This window comes from Monopterus albus, unplaced genomic scaffold, assembly GCF_001952655.1.
Source record: "Monopterus albus unplaced genomic scaffold, M_albus_1.0 scaffold104.1, whole genome shotgun sequence".
In the NCBI taxonomy this organism is placed as follows: domain Eukaryota; kingdom Metazoa; phylum Chordata; class Actinopteri; order Synbranchiformes; family Synbranchidae; genus Monopterus; species Monopterus albus.
This window is the reverse complement of record NW_018127984.1, coordinates 426,523-446,631: the sequence shown is the minus strand read 5'-3', so window position 1 is coordinate 446,631 and position 20,109 is coordinate 426,523. Positions and strand designations below refer to the sequence as shown.

The following is a 20,109-nucleotide window of genomic DNA, read 5'->3' as shown; positions in this document are numbered from 1 at the left end:
AAAGGAAAGTAGGCATCAAAAAGAAAGGAGGGAAAAGCAAAAGGCAAGGCAAGAAAAGGAAACCTATAAAACATATACTATAACCAAATGAATCTACTATAACGTAATATTGTGTGGAGAGCAGCTCAATAGCAAAATAGGTGCATGGTTATTCATGTGTTGCCTACCTCTATAGACGACATAAACCGGTCCGCTATAATGCTCATGCCCAGGAACATATAGATGAGTGCTACGAAGTAAACAATGGCCCGTGCCACTTTGTCCCCTACAGAGGGGTTCTGAGGATTCCACACAGGCAGTACCACCCCTGAAATTGAAAATCAGAGAGATTTTTGCAGAAAAAGTTCACAAGCAATATCTGATAGCAACAATTTTACTAATAACCTCACTAATCTCTCCCTCTCTAATCATGTATAGTCTGTCCACTGTGGGCATCTTGTAAAAGTCCAGTGACAGTACAACCTAATTAAGGATCACAATAAGTGGAAGATTTTCCTTATGTTCCCATTTGTTCAAGTAAAACTTCTTAAAATGAATCAATGCGTACTAGTTTCAGGGCAGTAAATTGGCACCATCACTTGATAACTCAGCAGCAGTGCTGTTTTGGCTCAGGAGGAAATGAAACACTGTCACCTTTTAATGGTGCGGCGTTCCTGCTGTAGGTATTTTATGAAAATTCTGCTGACACTGTTCAAGTTTAACTAGCTCATTCTCACCTAAATGGCAAATAAATCTTTTTCTTTTTACCTGCAGAGCCTCTGGACAGGTTGCTCAGAATTAGATGCACAGTATACTGCAGTAGGCGCCAAGAGACTATATACTATATTGTAGTTTAGAAGTTATGGCATCCTTAGACTAATATACTGGGGCGATAGGAGAACAATACAAAAACTCTATGGAGTTTAGCTGTGGAGCAACTCTAAAATAGATTACTATATAGTAGATAGGATGCTATCCTGTCATAATAATTCCTCCGGCTATGGATTCAAATTCAGTGTGCATCTGTAAGACCAACCCACCTTCCTGACAGGGGTCTCCAACAGCTGAGCAGTTTGTCTCAGGTGAACCTGCATGGACCGATCCAGGACATGACAGGAGCAGAAAGGAAGCGAGGAGGAAGCATTTGAGGGAGGAGGGGAGGCCGGAGGGGTGGAGGGAGGTGAGAGAGGATGGCGGCACAGACATGGCTGCTGGAGATATCTCTGCTGATGCAGCCAGGCCTTTACTGGTCTCCGCTGGGGTCTATACTGGGTCGGCTCGAGGTAGGCTGACGTCCAAATCCTGAAGTTAGACGGAGGAAAAAGTAGAGACAGAACGAGAGAGATTATTCAACCTTTCAGTCGCACTTTTTAATAAACTCACACATGAACCATTTCCTTTGGTTTGAACTGTATTCAATATAAAAAAACAGCTGCTTTTAAATCAAACCAAAGTGCATTTAACTTAAGCATGTTGAAAGTGGTAAAACTTGAAGAGTGATGAAAAATATCCCTGGCTTAGCTTGTCTGTCAGCAAAACACTATATCTTTAACTGAATGTTCCATTTAAAAGATCTCAATAGAACTTGGTTGCAAAGTCTTTTATGGTACCCTAAAAACAGATCAAATGAAATGAAAAGGCAATAAAACCCATAACAAAAAGTCATTAGATAAAAAAGCAAGTACATAAAAGAAGAAGCACTGTAAATGATCTTACACTTGTGGTCAGCATCGGTAATAAAGTTAAAATAATAACATCTATAATAAAGCTGAAGTACAGTAGATGTAGCTGGCCTGAGCTCCTCGGGAACCCTGATGAAAAGTGTCAGTCACCTCCTGCTTTTAACCTGAACTGTGTTTTATGTTGTTGGACCACAGAGCAGAGAGTAGGCACACTTTACTGTATTTGTAAGGTGGATGGCAGAACATTAGGATTGTTTTCAAGTTAGAGAAAGAATTCTTCCAGAGCATCTCAGGCTATAAACCATCCCATCCAAGGCCTTCTGCCCCTTAAATAAAACAAAAAACACTTGAAATAAATTGTGATAACAGATAACCTATGTTAAAATGTCTTGGGGTTGATTTAACATACATGCGGGCAAATATGTGGTGTTATATAATTCCAGGAAGGGCACATTGAAGCTGAATGGAGTCATGGATCGCAGCAGCAGAGCAATTCAATGGTGATAAGTTTTCACAGCAGAAAAAAGTATCAAAATCTCTCCCCCAGTGTGTGTGTGTGTGTGTGTTCATCCAGCTGCTCTTTGCTGCAGTGTTTGGCAGTAAAAATAAGCTGAGCTGAGAACAAGCAGCAGACAGCAGCGATAACAACAGCAATATTTTTCCATGACGGGGAGGCAAAGTGGCTTTTCAGCTGGACCAAAGTATCTTGTGATTGAAAATGGACCAAAAAAGTGTGTGTGTTGAGGGGTGGGCAGACTGATCTAGCACTGTTAGGTCAAATCAGTGCAAACACGCAGCAAACAGAAGAACTGAAACATACACACAAACATACAGATACAAAAAAAACTGCCAGTCAATCTTATATTGCAGAAGTTGTTGATTCTGTACTTAGTACTCTCTCTCTCTTTCTCACACACACACACACACGCAGTCCATACTCCACACTCAGAGTTAGTCAGCCTTGGACAAAAAACTGTCTTCACACAAAAACATATGCGTGCACACACACCTTTACACAAATAACCACAGTTAGTCATCTGTTGTGACATTAGTAGGGAGCTGCTGACCTTGTCCTCATCTATCTTCCATTGTCTTGCTGCTCTGACAACAGCCTGTCTCCTCAGTAATCAACTCGCTTCTCTCTTCCACCACGTATCTCTCTGCTGCCTGCCTCAAGCCCTTTTCAGATGTGCAGTGGAACCCTGAAATTCTCCAGACATTACCCAGGGGGAGCTGTACGTGACAACACAAATGTCCAAGTCAGTCGACCCAGACCTTTATAGTAGATTTTATTTTTAGCGGTGGGTCCGCCATTCCTGCCTGGGGTTCCAATTGTAATTATTTCCTTGTTTGTAATTGTATCTCACTAATATCACTGTTTACTGTTCACTCTGTTACAGACATACATGTAAGAGTTGCATTAAGTGACTTCATTAAAACAACATGTTTGTCAGCGGTAAACAGATGTACACGTTGTATTTCTCAAAAATAGCTGCTCAAGTATTGTTTGCTGTGGCATTAAACCACACTTGCTGTTACCACCAATGGTCACAGATGTCGCAAAATCAACCAAGACTGACATTTTGAGGATCATAACCTTAAAGCCCCAGGAAGAAGTCAGAAAAGATGTGAAATGATAATGAAAATATGTTCTCTTAAAGCAACAGGAAGGAAAGGATGGCACAACAATAAACAGTTATGACCAAAAAGAAATTGTCAGCCTGGAAGAATAGAAGTGAACTTGGAAAATGTTAAGCATACCAAGTGCCAGAGGGGGCTGGAGGATCAGATGAAGGCAGACAATGCATATACTGTATTCACACCCGCTGTAAAGCACATCACACACACACAAGCTTCAACCTGTTTAGTGAAGGCATTAAGCACATCGACCATGGCTGCTGATTCATATCACATCAGCTCTGCTTCATTAGACACCATGAATCACCACACACACACACACACACACTCATTCACTCACACACACTGCAGAGGCCTAACACTGTTGCAGGGTTAAATGCCATTTGCTTCATCACATCTTCATGGGTGCAGCTAACGTTTCTGCTTTCATTAATCCATTCCTGCCTTCTTCTTTGTCTCCATCCTCCTACTGAATCCTTTCACACTGCCATAACAATATGACCTAATATTATGTTGTAAACAACTCTGACATTGAAGTGAGATCATTTGTTTTGAGTGACTTCTCAAAAACCCTGAGCAAAGACACTGAGACAAATCATTTGTCTCACTCAGATTAAGACTCAGATTAAGAATTAAGATTAAAAAATTATATTTCAGGATGGACTGTTTTTCTTCCCATCCCTGCATCTCACTAGTTACTGTATGTGTTGTTTCATTCAAAACTAGCTTTGTGTCTTTTTCAATGCATTTTATAATAAAGAGTGGTGAATTGATTGATTATCATTGACTCACAATGATTATCCTTATTAAAACTACCCTTCATTTTTTATTTCCTCCATCTTCTCTCCCTATCCATTCCTCTGTCTTCTTACTTCTTCACTCCGTGCCCCCAAAGGTTCCAGACTTGGGGGATGATGCAACAGGCAGAGGGGATGTGTGGAGGGGGGTGTGTGGTGGAGGTAGAGTAAGAAAGAAAGGTAGTGAGAAAAAGAAGGGGCTGAGATAAAATCTATAAAAGCATTGGTGAGATGCATGGAGATAAAGAGGATGAGAAATATGGGCAGAGTGCGTGTGGTTCTGGGATTACAGTTATCAAATGGCTGAAGAGCTGATGAGATGCATAATTAGGCAGATTTAAGGGCAATAGTGAATGTACCCCACTGGGCCATGAATACAGCTGTCCAAGCATATTAGAGACTGTTGCAAAGTGCTGCCCATACTCCACAGCACAGTACAGGCTGACGGCAATGGAATGAAAATAAAGACATGAGGGGTGCAGCTTGGCTGTCCCCTCCAAACAGCATGAAAAAAAGGTTGCACATGCATCACTACATCTTTGGTTTACGGTGTGTGTGTGTGTATAAATATCAGAAGAGGAGAGTGAGTGCAATCTGCAGATAAACTGGCAGTCCACTATAGTCATTGAGTCTTTACAATGACATGAAAAATTTGACACACCGATGAGCATTTGTGACAAAATATTAAAGATTCAGACATTTCTCAAAGATTTAAAAGTGTCAGTGAATGCAACTCAATGAGTCTAGACCACAGAATACTTAAAAGATGGACGACATGCCAGCACCTAGAAGTAAAGCCACTATGAGTCGATCACCCCCTGGTGGCTGGTTACATACAGGTCATAAATCCTGCCCCCTGCATGTTTGTGGATGGGACATGAACCAACCAATTGGCAGCTTGATGCTCATCTGCTGGTTGTTACTGTGCAGAGTCTGGTTCCAAAATGCCAAAGTGGCAGCCACCGTATTATTCATGACATTTTGGCTTCAATTCTGCATAGTAGAGGGAAGTGGTGACATATCATCCCTATTTAAATACAGTTGATGGTCTAGACTGACGTAGAAAAGCATTTTTTAAAATGCTGCATAAACTGTAGTAGGGCACATAATTTTTGGTGCTTCCCAATGCATCCCACTAGAGATACTGATGCACCTGTTTCTTACTCTTCCTTCACTGCAGCAGACAATTGTTAAAACAGTTTGATGGTACTATAGGCTGCTTCAACATCATATAAAAATAATAAAGAGACCAAGATCTGACTAATCACTCACTGGTATGGGATCTAACACAAATTATTTTACTTTCAAATGATATACTGCATGTAGTTGGAGGCAGATTTGCCCCAAATATTATTGAGACCAGCAAGTATATTTTACTAGCCAGCAGTGGTTAGGGTCTGCTAACCTGCAGCATATCAATATTTGGTGTGTATGTGTTTGTGTAAAACAGAGGGTGTGTGTATGTGTGTTCAACATGCCACCTGACTCATCCATCAGTCTGAAGGCAAACACACACTTTTACTCACAAACACACACAGAACGCACTGCCATGGGACAAAATACATGCAATTGAGCAAACACACAAATACACAAATCAAAATGCTGTAGCGCTTGCTAGTTAAGAAGGGCTGGGAGACCAGAGCTTGTCTTTTATTGACACACACAATAACACAGCACATTGAACACAACACAACCCTGCCACAGCAATCCCACCAACCCTGAAGCCCGCCCAGCGGGGCATCAAGGGGGATTCCACCAGGTGCTTCTCCCCTTGGGCATTCTGGGGGACCCTGCCAAGTGTCTCTCTGCCCCCAGCGCTACAATACACTACGCCCACAAACACAGACATGACAGACAAATACACTACGCCCACAAACACAGACATACCACACAAGCATGAATATTTGACAAAACCCACTTTACAGCATATACATGCTACAGTATATGCTGTGGGCATACATACACACGCATACAGAGTATTGCATGTAATTTATAGCTGTCAGTTTGAGTCATATGATGTGTAGAAAGTCGGGTCAAGCCTCAGGCCAAGGTCACATAGGTTAAGACTGAGAGAAAGCTTGTGTATAATCTTAGGAACTCTTCTAATGGCTGCTCTTATGTCACATGAAACCACATAAAGTACAACGATATGGGCCTGCAGCCAAAGTTCTCACTTCTTTAGATAATGCTGTCATCCTCTCTTACTGCCCCTTCATCAGCATGCTGCGTAGACACGTGAAAGTTTGTGTAGGCGAGGACATCAGCCAAATGGGGCTAAAAGGGTTTTTAATGGACTGTGACATTAATACAGGAGAAGATGATGCATGATATGAGATCAGCTGCTGGAGCGGTTTGCATGGGTGTGAGAGTATTTTCATGGATGTATGTAGGGCTGGATGTGTTGTGAGGGGTCTTTGGTTGTGTGTGTGATCAGGGACATGCAAACTGGATTAAAGGTGCATAAACAGTCCTGATTGTAGCCAGTTGTTGTGGTGGGCATGCATAATAAAGTATGGGTGTGTGGAGGTATGAGGAAATGAGTGTGCAGCTAATCAAGCAACATGATGATGCAGAGATGAGACTTCAGGCCACATGAGTGACAGTTACACAGAAGTTAAAATGAGTTATTTACAGTAAGGAACGGCAAGTGATTCTAGCCAGTGAGAGGTACTGTATAAATATTTGTCAGAAATATCCATGCATATATTGTTATAATGTTCACACACAAGTTTCACTTTAATAACTAGTGGCTGCAAACAGGCTAAGATGGATAGATTTGTGCACCCATAGGGAAATCATACTGTGGAGTGAAGGTGCATCGGTCCAAGATGTCTACTTTCCGTAAACAAACATTTTTTACATTACATCCCCTTCTAATGAATTTTGTGCAGGCATTCTCTTCTGAAACACAAAGCCAGTCTTTTAAATGTTTGAAATCATGTATTGTTCACGTTTGCTTGCAGCAGTCTTCTTCGTCATCCAGCTGCTGATCTGCCAAACCAGCACATTGCTCCATTCATGCATGCACAATATAAGCTAAATAGAAACCCATGTATAACCACAATGCTCCATAGAGCTAGTAGCCAAAAACTCCATGGGGTACCTTTAATAAAAAACATATTACCAAGAAGGACTTATGTTACGTCTGTGTTAAAGCCTGGGCAACATCACAAACATCCTTCTCATCCCAATGCTCCACAGCCTCATGATGCAAGTTTCTCTTACTTCCTTAGCCCTTTCTGTCCCATCACTCTCCCCCCATCCATTTGTGCTGTCTTTTCCCTCTCCTTGCCTCCTGCTGCTCTCCTTTTTTTCATAATCCATGTTTGTCTTTACACATGCTTGATTGCACTTCCTTCTCTTCCACTCGCTCCTTTCTCTTCCTTTTTCAATTTCTCTCTCTCATTCAACATTTTCTCATGTCATTCCTATTTCTCTCTTTGTTTTTCTGCTTTTCCAATACCCTCTCCCCCCTCCATCTCTTCAACTATCTTGTGGAACAAACAACAATCTATATAAAAAGGCTAAAGAAAATGTCCTTGTCATTGACAGTTTACAGGAAAGAGACAGAAAAGGAGAGATGCCATTTGCTCGTACGTGTGTGTTGCTAAACAGCAAAGGAAGAGGATGGAGAGAGAAAAGGGGGAGAGAAAAAGAGAGGGGAAACAGCACAAACACAGGAGCAATAACTGGAAGCTGTAATCCCTCCTTTTCTCTCCCCTCTTTTCACACACACAGTATACCTGTTAAATGCACACACACACACGTTTCATTTTACACTGCGTCTGCACAGCCACTCTCTCCTTTAAACACTCACTCTTATCCCTCACACTCTTATTGTTTTGCTCACTCATAGTATCACTCTCCTTATGCAATATAATGACTTTGGTAACTTTTGTATAACTTCAGTATCACATTAGTCACCGTGGTAACAGCACAGGGCCAGTCATGTCCTTTAAGCCAGCCTTTTTCCACACTCTCATGGTTCTTGTCACTCTTTAGCTTCTATATATAACATGTATGTTTTTTTCTCTGCTTCTCTTCTCTCTGCCTATCTTTTCACTCCTTGACTGTTAAAAGACCACAAAGAGATCCAAAATGACTACAAAGAAACACAAAACAGATACAAAGACCTGTGACACATGAACACACTGACCCGAAACCACTTCAAAAAGACTCAACAGCAATCAACCAGAGACAATACAAAACTAAAACTATACAAAATAACTAGAAGGAGACAAAAAATAACAACAAACATGCTCAAAACAACCACAGAGGAAAAAAATTACCACAAAGATGCAACACAAAAGGTGAATCCCAATTTCCTCTATTTGCATCCGCATTTTCCTCACTTGTGTCTTAGTCCCGTCCACACAAGATGCGTGGATGGGACTAAGGTGCAATATTCAGATATGCTCACACACAAACACTAACTGATCCTCTCATTCTGTAATCAGCCTCTGTGAGGGACCCAGTGTAGATGGGGGACAATAACTCACCCTTAAAAATTAATACAATATATTGAGTAGACCATGGTGCAGTTGGATGAATCAGACAGCTAGGTGATGTATTTACTATGTATTTACTTGAATTATTTGTCCTCCCTTAAGCTTGTGACTCATATAGTTTCTAAAATTCCCCAAATAAATTCTCAGCTGCAGACTGACACAGTGAAAAGCTCTTTCTAAAATTCCCCAAATAAATTCTCAGGTGCAGATTGACACAGTGGAAAGCTCCAACTTTTGTGCTGCTAATACTTTGGCACCAAGACGTTATCAGCATTTATCCTTAGCGCAGTGTAAAAGAAGCTAAGTGTTATATTCATAGGGAAGAGGAAATGACTGAGAAAAAACCTGAAGTCAGACTAAGGAGCAGAGACTAAACAGGCCTCTGTGGCACTGTGGCATTACCACAGTGATTAATGGGACAGGAAAGTTATTATCATTATGGATATAAAATGAGTGGGTGATGCACTTAGTGCATTTGTGTGTGTGTGTCAGACAGGAGAGACCAGATTCTTCATCAGGACGACATCAACTAAATCAATTAGATAAGAGGGATTTCCTCATAAATTAGACTGCTAAGTGGAGATAGCCATAACAAGCTCAAGCACATGACCATGCATGCTCTGGATTTCTTGATGTAAAATGAGTTAGCTTTAGTAGGTTTAAGCGATCAAGTCTGGGCTGTGTTGTTATCTTTTTGGCAGCATAGACAGTCAAGAGTTCTGAGTTCACAGAGGCCAGACTTTACCCCAAATAAAGCTTCGCTCCATGTCCTCCGAAGAAAAACAATAAAGTCTGTTGTTTTAACAAGTGCCTTAAAACCACATATGTTTACACTCAAGAGACAGCCATTCTGGTAATTAACATGAGAGTAAAGGAGAGAGTGAGGTGACGCTATTCTAGAACTACAACATCTGCATAGGGAGGAGGTTGAGGTGGATGAATAGTATGTCAACATAACATCAAACTTTAACATGGCAGTGACAGCAATTCACTTCTTGTTTTCAACCATACGTCTTTGGGTACATCCTAAGTCTCTTAGATGCATCCATAGGTGAATCCCAGTTCCCTTATTTTATCATTCCTTGGTCCTCACTCAACCCGTAAATTGCAGTCCACATGTTGCAAAGGTCTACAGAGAAGAGGTTTTAGGATACGTTCGACACTTAGACTGTCTGGTGACTGCATATTTTGTTCAAGTTACGCTATAGGCAGATATCTTTTCCTCATCTGTGCTGTTTAAAGAAAAAGTCATGATGCATGATCTGCACTCACAGCCTGCCAAAACCTGCTAATAAAACCAGTGACGATGTCCCTGCTGTAATTATGAGCATGAGTGTAGTTCTATTTGTGTATGTGAGTATGTGTGTGTGTGGATGTGGGTGTGTGAGTGGGTGGGCATATGTACTGTGGGATATCATAGTGAGTGGAGAGGCAGTGCTAATCTTTCACTGTTGCGTAGGCAATTAGACAGTCACATACACACATTCAAATGCTGGTTGAGCACAATGTGAAGTAGCTGCAACAAACCTTTATTGCTATTATGAAGAACAGAATGGTCACCGCCAGCCTGAATAGCTGCTGGTTGGCTAGAACTGTAGCAGGTACACACACACACACACAAACACATCAGTTTACTGTACAGTCAGGTTCATAAATATTGGAATAATATTGTGGTGGTGTGCAGAGGCCAAATCCACAAAAACCTATCACTGTTCCAGTATTTATGAACCTGACTGTATATAGTCTGCAAATGCACAGATACAAACAAAGACTTTTAAATGCAAATTCATGTCAATAATGGAATGACTAAGACAGTAAAGCAAAGAGGCTGGCAAGAGTTTTAACTGGTGAAATTAACTGAGTAACACACACTCCTTCAAACACACACATACATACACACTGTAGCACAGGATTAGCCATAGATGAGCGAGGCTGGTGGTTAAATCCAGTTGGAGAACACACTTCAACGGCTGGGAAGAAAGGGACAGAGGCAGAGAGAGAGGCAGAGAAAGGCATCAAAAGAAAAAGAAAGAAAGGGGAGAGATATTGAGATTAAGAGGTGACAATTTTCAGCCTTGGCAGCGAATAGATTCACAGAATTACCAGCAGCAAAGCCAGAGGGGCCTGGCAATCAACAGCTGAATAGACCTTGCTACCTCAAGGTCGCACACCTACGCACACACACAAATGAAACTAGACAGCAGCAGGAGAGACCGACGAGACTGCACTGTTTCTAGGGATGAACAATTTCAAGACGCTGTCTCACTGTCACATGTATTCACTCTTTTCATGTCATCAAGCTCACATGTACTGTCTCCTCTTTGGCATCATCACAGTTCGGCTCATATACTTGTATACTCTGACTTAAAGGGTCATATCACCAATGCAAAATGGGCTATTTATTAAAATTATTTTCAAAACTGGTGTCTTATGGCCACAGGCAGTTTAAAGACAAGGCTGTATACGTCATTATTGCTCTAAAGCAAAAAATCCTACAACATCCAGAATTCATTGCACGCAGCATTCGCCAGGTGAGTCCCTCGTTACCTGCTGCCTACCAGGCCCTACCCTTTGCAATCTTGCTTGTAATAGTAAGGTTATTGTATAGCATGGTCTGTTTTTGCATATGAAATTGCATACACAGGAATTCTGCTTGTATTTATGCAGAAAACATGGGAATGAATCAATGCATTTTAGGGATGTAATAACACCAAAACTCATAGCCTATGATATTTATCACAGCATTAAAAATTGAAGAAAAAAGATGAAAAATACCCTTTACTCAATAATAAGTCACTGGGGGAGTTTTGTATGATTTTCCTTTTAATTGAAAGTGCTCCTGTTTTCCTTCTATACTAAAATAATAGTAGCCAGCCAGTCGCAGGATTACCAGCAGCGAAGCCAGAGGAGCCTGGCAATCAACGGCTGAATAGACCTTGCTACCTCAAGGTCACACACCTACACACATACACAAATGAAATAGACAGCAGCAGGAGAGACTGAGGACACTGCACTGTTTCCAGGGATGAACATGTTTTGCTGTGCAAAAAATGGCACGAACTGTCACTGACTGTTTGTATAACTGCAAAGCAACAGATAATACAGCAGTCAGTAGCAGTCCTATTATGAAATAAAAAAATAAAATAACATATTATTACAGCAGCTGGATCTCGTAAACAAAACAAGTCATACTTACAGTGGAACATCAGTGTTTTAGTACCCCTAGGCAGGCTTAACTTCCTCTGTTTGGTGGTTGTTGCCGACCGATGGTCATGTTCGCACTGTCACTGGACTAGTTGAAACGGGTATCCACTGACCGCCGGTTACAGCAGCGAGCAAATCACTGCTTGGCACACCAGAATGGGGAGAAGAAGACGCCAAACTACACTAGGGCAAGCCACATAAAGGTGAGATTCATGCTTTATTGGAGCAATTTTTCAAACATCATGGTTTTTCAAGAAAAAACACTTTAAGGGTGTTTAGAGCTGTGGCAGCAATTGAGCGTTTCAAGAACAAGGGCAGAAATAAAACTGACAAACACTGAACAATTTTCAAATACTGCCAGATGAAGCATACCCTCCCCGTTTAAAACTGAAACAGTCCTGGATAGAGCTTGCAGAAACAGTCGGGCTACAACAGTAATGTGCAAACAAAATGGAGGCACATATGCAAAACCAAACACTTAGTAAACATTGACGATGGGGCATCCACTATGTCAGTTTCAAATTCAGTGACCTAAACACAGTTATACTAGTGAAATAACCATATGTAATATCCTGACTGATACTGTTACCGCCTCACGATGGCATCAAGACATTTTTCTATCATGACAACATGAAATTACAAATATTGTTACATCCCTATTGTGTTTTGTTAGTCTCCATTATCTTTTTTATAAACCACATCATGTTCACCTAGAAAGAATCCGTCTGGTGAGGGCTACTTGCCTCAGCTGATTTGCACATAAAAAAGGAAGAATGGGGAAGACTGGTGCCCACAGTGCACCTGTACTGGGCCAGGTACATTTAAACTCAGCTGCTATAAATGATGCACTATATATACACAACAGGAGATTCACAGTTCTGACACAGCACACACACACACAAATGTATTCTCTGTCCTTAAGGAAAGCAGTCTTTTTAAGACATTTCTGAAAAATAAGCCCCATTTGCTCAACAACCTACAACTCACCCCTTGATACTCTTTTGTCTGCGAGGAGAAAGTTGGCAGTAGAAACAGCTATTTTCTAGCTATTTGGTTTAAAACCTCTCGGGGCTACAGCTATAACTGCAATCCAGCTCAAATCAGCCCTGGTGCGAAGGCAAAGCAGTGTGGTCTGAGTACAGTTTGATTATTCTGACCCCATGTTTCAAGGTCTGTGTGAAGAATTGCAACAGGGTAATCAGAGGCTCATTAGAAATAAACCACGTTAATTAACAGGAACCATAATCGATTGAGGATGAGGCTGAGAGAGGAGAGAAGAGGAGATTAGAAAATAACAGTTGCTATTTACAATGTGACTGACAGAGGAAGGAGGGAGAAAGCATTAAATGCAGCAGTGAACAGAGGAAATGGGGGGGGGGGGCTAAAACAGATATATAGCCTGACTAATGTGGACTGTTTTTCATTTTAACCTTGAGAGGGAATAAAAATCCAATGGACACACACAGAAACAGTCACACAGGTGCACACAGCCTTGACTCATATACTGTACAGGCATCTGGTAAGATGCTACACTCTGCATGAAATCTTTAAAACCCTCCAATCATCTGTGGACCACACAGTAACACATTGTACTCACATTGTTCTATGAATTACCCTGATATTGTCTAAATGTTTTTACTTAAAACAAAAGAAGAAGGCAAAAAAGCAGCAAGGCAAAATATTTTGCTCAAGCACTGTCTGGGAGGTGGACCAGTGCGTAGACAGGGATCAGTCTGAGCAGCAGCCATGCAGAATGGTTTGGTCAAGGCCCTCATAGTAGCTCCATTAGCCTAGACCAGAGTAGTGGGAGGACAATTTCACCCTGTCTGGCCTCTAATGCATTCATCTCAGGCAAGCACATGAATTCAGTATGTTCAATTTTAAAAAGTATTGCATATCATCTTACCCATTACACTGTGACAAAGTGGAATTGATACTGCAACCATAAGAGACAAAAATAAATCGGGTATAAAGTAAAATAAGATTGCAGCTACTGCATTAACACCATGTCATCGATTCCCTTATGAAAGCTGACTCAACAGCCCTGATTCAGTTTGTACACTTCAGTTAGCAACTAACTGGTGGCCGCAGTGAAGCGATTAGCAGCTAAAGAGCCAGATTTCTTCCTCCAGAGTGGGTGGAGACAAAAAACAGAGCTAAAAGAAGAGAGAGTGTCCATTCATCAGGTGGTCAGCAGCATGACTCCAAATGACTAATAAGGGTGTTTTGTATCCTCCAGATGTGAAAAGACAACTATGCGAGTCACCATATCACCAGTGATCATGGTGTGTTTACAGCTTGTACAGCTCTGCTACCCTCTATTGGCTAAAACATCCAGTTTTGATTTTGTATTTCATTCCCAACTTGGTCTTTATGTTTATTTGTTTAGGCCATTTCTCTCCCAAAGTCAGAGGAGCATTTTTCTTCCAGTATAGTTTCTTCCAGTATACACTTTTTTTTTAAATGTTCATGATCCTGTGACCCAGCTAAAACATTAGCAATGTCTGGTAAAATTTCAAAAGCACTCGAAATAAAAGGAGCAATTGCAGTGCAGCTCATTATGTACTTAAAAACAATGGCCCCAAACAGAATTGTCCATTTCTGTCACCAGTGTGAGAAAAGGCTTTACTATCTCCTGTCAAAAATACAGTGTCAGTGCAGAACTAGTTGATGCTGCTTCCATCCCTGGAAAAAAAGCCAAGAGTTTTCTGTTGGGCACTTGATGAGAGTCCAACAGAGACTAATTGACCATTATATAGGTGGGACCGTCTGATCCCACCTTGTTCCTGTAACAATAATGACTTCTTGCGGCTAACTGTTAATTACTATTGGTGCCCGCATGTGTCTAAGTGTGTGTGTGTGTGTGCGCAATTTCGCTCATTATGCTGAGCACACTCAAAGAGCATGTGCAGCCATGGGTGAAACCGCCCCACTGCTGCAGAGAGACAAAGATAAAAACCAGAGACACAGATTTACAGACTGTGGTTGGTCCCTGAGTCACCCTGACCTTATGACTGGTACACCAGCACGCACACACACACACACACACACACACACACACACACACACACACACACACACACACACACACACACACACACACACACACACACACTGTGATGACCACGCTCATACAAACATGCACACACGCACATACAGAGTGTGTCTCCAGCTCAGTGTGGAGTGGTGATGTCAGAGCAGCTGATTCCAGTGCTCTGCATTTAATACCACCATCTGGCTCTGCTGCAAAGAGCCACACACACACAGTCACACACTGGTGCTACTATTATTGTTAGAAGACGACAGAATAACTCACTTTAACATCGTTTCTGACACTAAGAGTGTGCGGACTGAGAATAAGCGCTCAAATGCAGACTGTTGCCATAGAAACACAGAAGAAGCATTTGCAGTAATCACAATATCTCACACAGACATCATAGACGTCAAATACTAATATGCACACATACTCCTGCACATGAATAATTTATTTATGTTCACATAAAGTTAAAAATATCCAGCCTCGAATCATTTAAGGTGCAGATGCCTTTCTCTTAGACAGCTCCCAAACAAATCTCCTCTGTGTCGCCTTTGCCCGAGAATAAAACATTCTCATTCTCAACCAATCCCTGCATTAATTTACTAGCAATAAAATATTAAGGGCAGGCATTTCAGAGAGGGTAAACATCCAAGCATGGGGCTGTGGTGACTGTGAAGTTCCTGCCTTCGTTGTGTCTCTGCACTACACTTCCCAAAATCACTTAACCATTGTGAGTCTGTGACATCCTGCTCTTGGGGAATGTTTTTCCCCAAGAGAAACCAAATCTGTGTCCCTTCATAGTGTATAGCTGAATATTTATTGCATTCACACTGAGGAGATGAGAAAACTAGGCACCCTCAAAGATGTCCAAATGAAAACTTTGCATGATTTTACATGCACAGTTGTTGTACACTTTGGTCTCATAATCAAAGAAATGGGAGAGCTACTTTCAGTCTTGAAAATAAAAATAAACTTTTAATGGTGGTAAAACAGCTCAAAGACAATTGTGACAAACTAATAGCTAAATAAATATCAACTCTAACATATTTTTGTTTTTAGTTTGTCAGTCACAGTGTAACACTGGTGCTCTGCCCAGTTTCTGAGTGAGAAGCAGCTGCTGTATTTCACTGTCAATCAACATATTGATTGTTCTCTGCTACCATTTGTGGTTGTAACCTGTGATCCCAGCATGTTGATCCCACTTGAAACCTCCAGAATTCTAATATAATGTATTTTATAACTGGAATTCTTGACTGTTATGATTCTTCATTTTCAAATAGTCCTGGTTATCCTCACCGAGAAAAAACAGAATTTTTGGGTCAGACAATTGAAAAAAGTGTCAACACAACTGTTGGGCCAGGCCTAATTGGAAGTATCGTTTCTGCACTGTTGACCTCAGCTTGGACTTTAGTGTCTTATTTGAAGCGCTGGAAGGGGGGGTGTGTGTGTGTGTGTGTGTGTGTGTGTGTGTGTGTGTGTGTGTGTGTGTGTGTGTCCACCTCTCTAACAACTTTGTGACTGCAGTTTCACCTTATTAACCACTAGGCCCCAGTTGTCTATGCTAGAAGGACTTCTGTGCAATCAGGTTACCAGGCCGGGGCTAAATGTTGTACTACATGTAATATACAACCTACTTCAGCTTCACCTCCATTAAATTCCAATATTCCACTCAACAGTGGTGTGAAGGTAATGGCAATCATACAGCTCCATACATAATGCCATTGCACTGTCTGGGGAGAATTTATTGGACTGCATGACAGAGTGTGCGTGTCTGTATTTATAGCACATAGTATATTATAGCAATCCAGATACAGCAGCTCGGCGCTCTTCAAAGTTGTGCTATTTGTCTTATCTATTTGTATTTCTTAGTTCAGCCACCAGAGCAAATTGTTCATATAACTAGACAGGACTGCTCCACATTGGACAACAGGTTTTACTGACTTCAGCAGCATCCTGACAGAGCAGCACCAGCTCTGTGGATCATCATACTGACCATCAGGAGACAAATACAGGTGCTGTGAGAGATAACAAAAGCGAGAGCAATGTGCGTGGGTAGGGACCAGGCTACGAGGTGATCCACACAAACCCCTTTTACTGAGCATTTTCCTTGCAAATGTCCGGTCACTTTCTAACTAGATGGATGAAGTAATGCTGTGGCTCAACACACTGAAATCTATGAGGGCGTACTGATGAGGCTCTAGGGTTAACAAACTGAACTAAGGACTCCAGTAAGAGCAGGGGTGACAGGCTTTGTAACTACATAGACTATGACTGCAGTAGAGCTGCAATTCCAGGACAGGTACTACCAAAAAGCTGACTCAGGTGTTTACAAGAATGTTCAACTTGTGTCAATCTCTGACAAGAGTCCCAAGTGCCTGAAGTCGGCCATTATAGTACCGGCCAGTGCCAAAAAAAACACACATCAGCAACCTGAATCACTATCACCCAGTTCCTCTCACACCAATACCAATAAAGTGTTTTGGTTCTTTCCCACACCAAAGCAACCATCCCTGCCTCGCTGGACTTGCACCAGTTCACGTATAGAACTAATAGATCCACAGAGGACACCATATCTCTGGCTCTCCTCGCTCTCCTGGCTCATCTGGAGAGTCAGGGCACATTTGTAAGGCTGCTACAATACTGTCATCCCTAACAAGCTGACTTCCAGACTCCACCAGCTACTACTAGGACACTAATACCATGACACTGGTCAAGAAGGCTCAGCAATGGTTGTTTTTCCTAAACACACTGAAGAAAGTTGGTGTGTCCCAACAGCTGCTGGTGAACTTGTACTGCTGCACCACAGAGAGCATCTTAACCTACTGCATTCCTGTGTGGTGCACTGGCTGCACAGCTACTGATAGGAAGCCTCTTCAGAGGATCATCTCCGGTGCTCAGAAGATCACTGGAACACAGCTTCCAGCCATGGCGCACTTCTACAACGTATGCAGCCTCAGGAAAGCTGTCAGCTTCTGGAAAGACTCCAGTCATCCATGCCATCATCTGTTTGAACTCCTTCCATCTGGCAGGCCTTACAAGGTCATCAATGCCCTTACCTTAAGACCGAGAAATAGCTTTTTTTCCCCAGAGCCACCATATTTACTCTGAATCAGTCCAAGTATTCCTTATAATTATGACCTCACACACACTCATACTGCACTACACCAACAATATAAGATAAAATAAGCTAAAGCTTTTGTGGTTTTTGCTGCTATATTGTACATCTGACCTGTAGCATTATTTATTTACTACTGTAGTCACTATGTAGACAATTTTTCATTATTGTATCAATGTTTTATGGATATTTATCTTATTTATTGTTCTGTATATTATCAAGTATAAAGCTGAAAGCTTAATTTTGGTGTACATATGTAATGACAGTACATCTATTCTATTCTGGACATAGGCCTAGTACAACTGAGTCCAAAGTAAATATCATTAGTTTTGCAGTTTTTTTTTTATAAAATATAGGCTTAATAAAAATTTTGAGAGATGATGCTAGATGAGAAGTAAATGGTTCGCAAAAGTTACAGCTCATCCTGTGGAAAGTATGAATGTCTGAACTAAATGTCATGCCAAACTATCCAAACATTGTTAAGGTTCTTCTCTCTGGACCAAAGTGGCGGGCCAGCTATCCACCAAAAAGACAGGCTGTGCAGCTCCTCTATGTCTCTACCCACTAACTTTGCCCCCTTTGTTTTAGTTTTGTCTTTAAAATAATTTCTCTGTCTTACTGAATGAATTTACTTTGTCTTTCTTCTCTGCTGCTAACCATTACAAATCACTCATCTCACATTTTGATGGACTGTTTCATCTCCAGTTGTTTCTATTGTCTTTCTTGACTCACTTCAATGCTCTTCATTCATTTCTCTGACCAAGCTCCACTTAGTCCATTACAACCTTAAGACAAAAAATAAAAAATTAAAAATATTTTTAAAATACCCTGGTTAGAATCGGTATTATTTCTCATTAAAGAACTGGCCTGTCTCCATTCTTTATCTCAAACATAATGGCTTCATTCTATTCATTTCGCCTTACAAACCAAAGCCATTATAATGTTCTAATTAGGTTTAATCATATCCCACAGTCCATCTCCATAGCAATCATCCATCCATTCTCCACCTTCTGTCGTGGCCCTGTACCCAACTCTGAATCGGATTCTCATCCCTGTCCATCTCAGAATCAGAATCAGAATCAGAATCAGCTTTATTGGCCAGGTGTGTCGGACACACGAGGAATTTGACTCTGGTACATCGGCTGTCAATGTGCATGTAAATATCTCCATGCAAGGGGTAAGTAAACAGTAAACCAACATAAGGCTGTGTAGTATGACAAAATAAACCGTATTAACAAGCAACAAACAATGCAAACAATGCAAAATAAGCAGTATAAACAGGCAGTAAACAATGCAGACAAGGAATGCTCATTGTGAAATGAGATAAATAGGAATAAAGATAGAGTACTTAAAAATAGAGACATGTACAGATCTGTATAATCTGTACAATGTATATTTACAGGTATTGCACTGAGGGTTATTGTCCAGTCATACTGTCGTGGGTTAAGTGTTCTTCAGAGCGACAGCCTGGGGAAGAAACTGTCCCTGTGCCAGGTTGTCTTAGTGCACAGTGATCTGTAGCGCTGTCCAGAGGGAAGGAGTTCAAACAGATTGTGTCCGGGGTGTGAGGGGTCTGCAGTGATCCTTTCCACCCTCCTTTTGACCCGTGAGGTGTACAGGTCCTCCATGGAGGGCAGGCTCACACCAATGATCTTTTCTACAGTCCTGACTGTCTGCTGAAGTCTGTACTTGTCCTGTTAGGTTGCTGAGCCAAACCAGATGGAGGTGCAGAGAACAGACTCGATGATTCCTTTGTAGAACTGTATCAGCAGCGGGGGGGGGCCTCTTCCTGAAGTCCACTGTCACTGTCGTCATCTCCACTGTGCTCTCCCCACCTCTTCACCTCAGTCATCTGCATTTTCTTCTCTATATTCTCCACCTCATCCAGTCCCACTGGTCTGCAAACAGTCACTGTATGCTGCTACATTTTCCTCACTTCAGCACTTCGCTTCCATTTTTATGCCTGTTTCATCAGTTTTTTCCATTGGTCCTTCCATCTCTCACCCAATTCCAAATGCCATGCATTTCCAACTGTCTATCTCTTCCCTTAATGGTAATGTCGCCTTCTGACTCCTCCATCTTTTATTTCATTTGTCTTTCTTTTTCTCTTTTTCCTTCGTTTCCCTCTTTCTGGCTCTGTTGACTTGCA

General features: G+C 41.5%; 1 protein-coding gene across 1 annotated transcript in view; it reads right to left on the bottom strand.

Moving 5' to 3' along the window:
- LOC109965816 (sodium/calcium exchanger 1-like) overlaps positions 1-20,109 on the bottom strand; it is a 77,717-nt gene that overhangs the window by 42,187 nt on the left and 15,421 nt on the right. The window contains exons 2-3 of the mRNA XM_020610140.1: positions 1,020-1,281; positions 168-307 (exon numbers count right to left, since the gene is read on the bottom strand). Coding sequence (XP_020465796.1) covers positions 168-307; positions 1,020-1,185 — 306 coding nt within the window. The 5' untranslated portion in view covers positions 1,186-1,281. The remainder of the gene's footprint in view (positions 1-167; positions 308-1,019; positions 1,282-20,109) is intronic.